General features: G+C 49.9%; 1 protein-coding gene across 1 annotated transcript in view; it reads right to left on the reverse strand.

Annotated features, from left to right (window-relative positions):
- The window catches only part of LIM2 (lens intrinsic membrane protein 2, 19kDa), a 5,470-nt gene that overhangs the window by 1,453 nt on the left and 1,696 nt on the right, over window positions 1–2,321 (reverse strand). Inside the window, exon 3 of the mRNA XM_005875889.2 lies at window positions 687–836. Coding sequence (XP_005875951.1) covers window positions 687–836 — 150 coding nt within the window. The remainder of the gene's footprint in view (window positions 1–686; window positions 837–2,321) is intronic.

The following is a 2,321-nucleotide window of genomic DNA, read 5'->3' on the forward strand; positions in this document are numbered from 1 at the left end:
GCCGGTCCCTCAGGCGTCTCCTTCTGCGTCTGTTTATTTGGCTGGTCTTGAGTTGATCCTTTATAACAGGGGTGGGGAACCTGTTTTCTGCCAAGGGCCATTTGGATACGTATAACATCATTCGCGGGCCATACGAAAGGATCAACTTAAAAATTAGCCTGCTGTATTTGCTCAAACACGTAATTAACTCACCCCTAAGGCCTGGGCAGGGCCAGACCAAATGATTTCGGGGGCCTGATACGTATGACCCACGGGCCGAACTTTGGTTCACCACCCCTTTATAATAAAACTGTAATTGTTAAGTACAGTGCTTTTCTGAGTTTGGTGAGTTGTTCTAACAAAAACGTTCAAACCTGAGTGGGTCCTGGGAACCCTCAAATTGGTAGCCAGTTGGTCAAAAACGCAGGTGGCTTAGGGACCCCACTTGTAGCTGAAGTCGGGGCAGTCTTGTTGGGAGCCGTGCCCTTACACCTGTGGAGTCTGACGCTAATGCCAGAACTGAATTGCGATGTCCGAATAGGTGGAATTAGAAACAGCCTGGGTGTTGGTGTTGGTTGTGGGGTTGGGATGAGGATGGGGATGGGGTTGAGAGTGAGGAGTCTGGGATGAGAGTGGTGTTGGGGGGGGAGGGGATGGATTGAGGGCAGGGAGGAGGGAGAGGGAGAGGGTAGGGTAGGTCCACTCACCGGAGGCGAAAAACATGATGCCGGTGGAAAAAGGCCGGGAGAGGCGGGTGAAGGTGGGCTGCTGAGCGAAGGCCAGGATGCCCATGATGATGCCGGAGGTGGCACACAGGGAGGACAGGATCATGAAGGCCCGGGTGGCATTCCAGTATGCTGTGGGAGCACCCGGCGGTCACTCCTGGGCCTCCCCTGCCCTCAGTGGTGAAAGCTGCTGCCTCTGAGAGCGGGAATGCCTTACCCCTCTCCATATCCCTGACCTAGCTTCTCCTTCACCTCTTAGCAAGTGCCCTCCTTTTCACCTGGCCAACTCCTATCCATCCCTCAAAACCCAGCTCTTAAATCCCCTCCTCTAGGAAGCATCCCTTTGCCACTCAGGTATCATCCTCACCCCCTGCTCTGGGTTGTGACTCTTTATCTGTCTCCCCCTCCAGTCTGATTGCTCCCTGAGGACAGGGACTGGGTTGATTCTATGTCACGAATACCCGCCAGCATAGGTTTGGCTTGCACGGGGCCCGGAGAAATGGTTGTTGGGTAAGTGAGTGAATGAATGATGCTGATTCCCCATGTTGTCCTGCTGATTGTTCTTTATCCTCGCTCCCATTGCTCTATTGCATTTCCTTCATGCCACTTGCCCATATCTGAAAACGCCCTGTTTGTTTGTTTGTTTTTAACTTGTTTACGGTGTCTGTCTCTCCCCACAGAATTCTCAGCTCTGTGAGGACAAAGGTCTTGCTTTCTCATTCACTGCTCTATCCCCAGCACCTGGTGCCTGGCCTATGACAGATACTCAATAAGCATGTGGAAGGAAAGGATGTTGAGCACTGGGGATCATTCTTCTCTCTTTCCATAAAGTGTATACCATGTAATATACTATATCATAGACAGAGATGTAGTATATGACATAATATATCATATACATATATAATATACTAGTGGCCCGGTGCACGAAATTCATGCATGGGTGGGAGGGGGAGTGTCCCTCAGCCCAGCCTGCACCATCTCCAATCTGGGGCCCCTTGGAGGATGTCCGACTGCTAGTTTAGGCCCGATCCCTGTGGGAAGTTGGACATCCCTCTCACAATCTGGAACCGCTGGCTCCTAACCGCTCACCTGCCTGCCTGCCTGATCGCCCCCAACTCCCCCCCACCCCAAGGGCCATTTGGGGGCAGTTTGCAGGCCAGCCAAGCCCCCGGCTTTGTCCAGAAGGACGTCCGGAAGGTCTCCAGAAGGTCTCTCAGTCTAATTAGCATATTACTCTTTTATTAGTATAGATGTGTATAATATACATTGCCAGAGCCCTATACTGTAAGTACTATTCTTATCCCCATATTTATAACATATATTGTAATATATACATACATACACACACATACATATATACATAGAGTTATGTACATATATATTACATAGCCTGGCACATAGCAAGTATAATACCTCATCCAGTATTTAGCAAATTTAGGGTCTATCTTGCTTTTGTATCCCCCAGTACCTAACAGGTTGTTTTTTTCCAATTACAGTTAACAATCAATATTATTTTATACTAGAGACCCGGTGCACAAAATTCATGCACTGGGGGTGGGGAGTGTCCCTCAGCCCAGCCTGCACCCTCTCACAATCTGGGACCGCTGGCTCCCAACC

This window comes from Myotis brandtii, unplaced genomic scaffold, assembly GCF_000412655.1.
Source record: "Myotis brandtii unplaced genomic scaffold, ASM41265v1 scaffold474, whole genome shotgun sequence".
Lineage (NCBI taxonomy): Eukaryota > Metazoa > Chordata > Mammalia > Chiroptera > Vespertilionidae > Myotis > Myotis brandtii.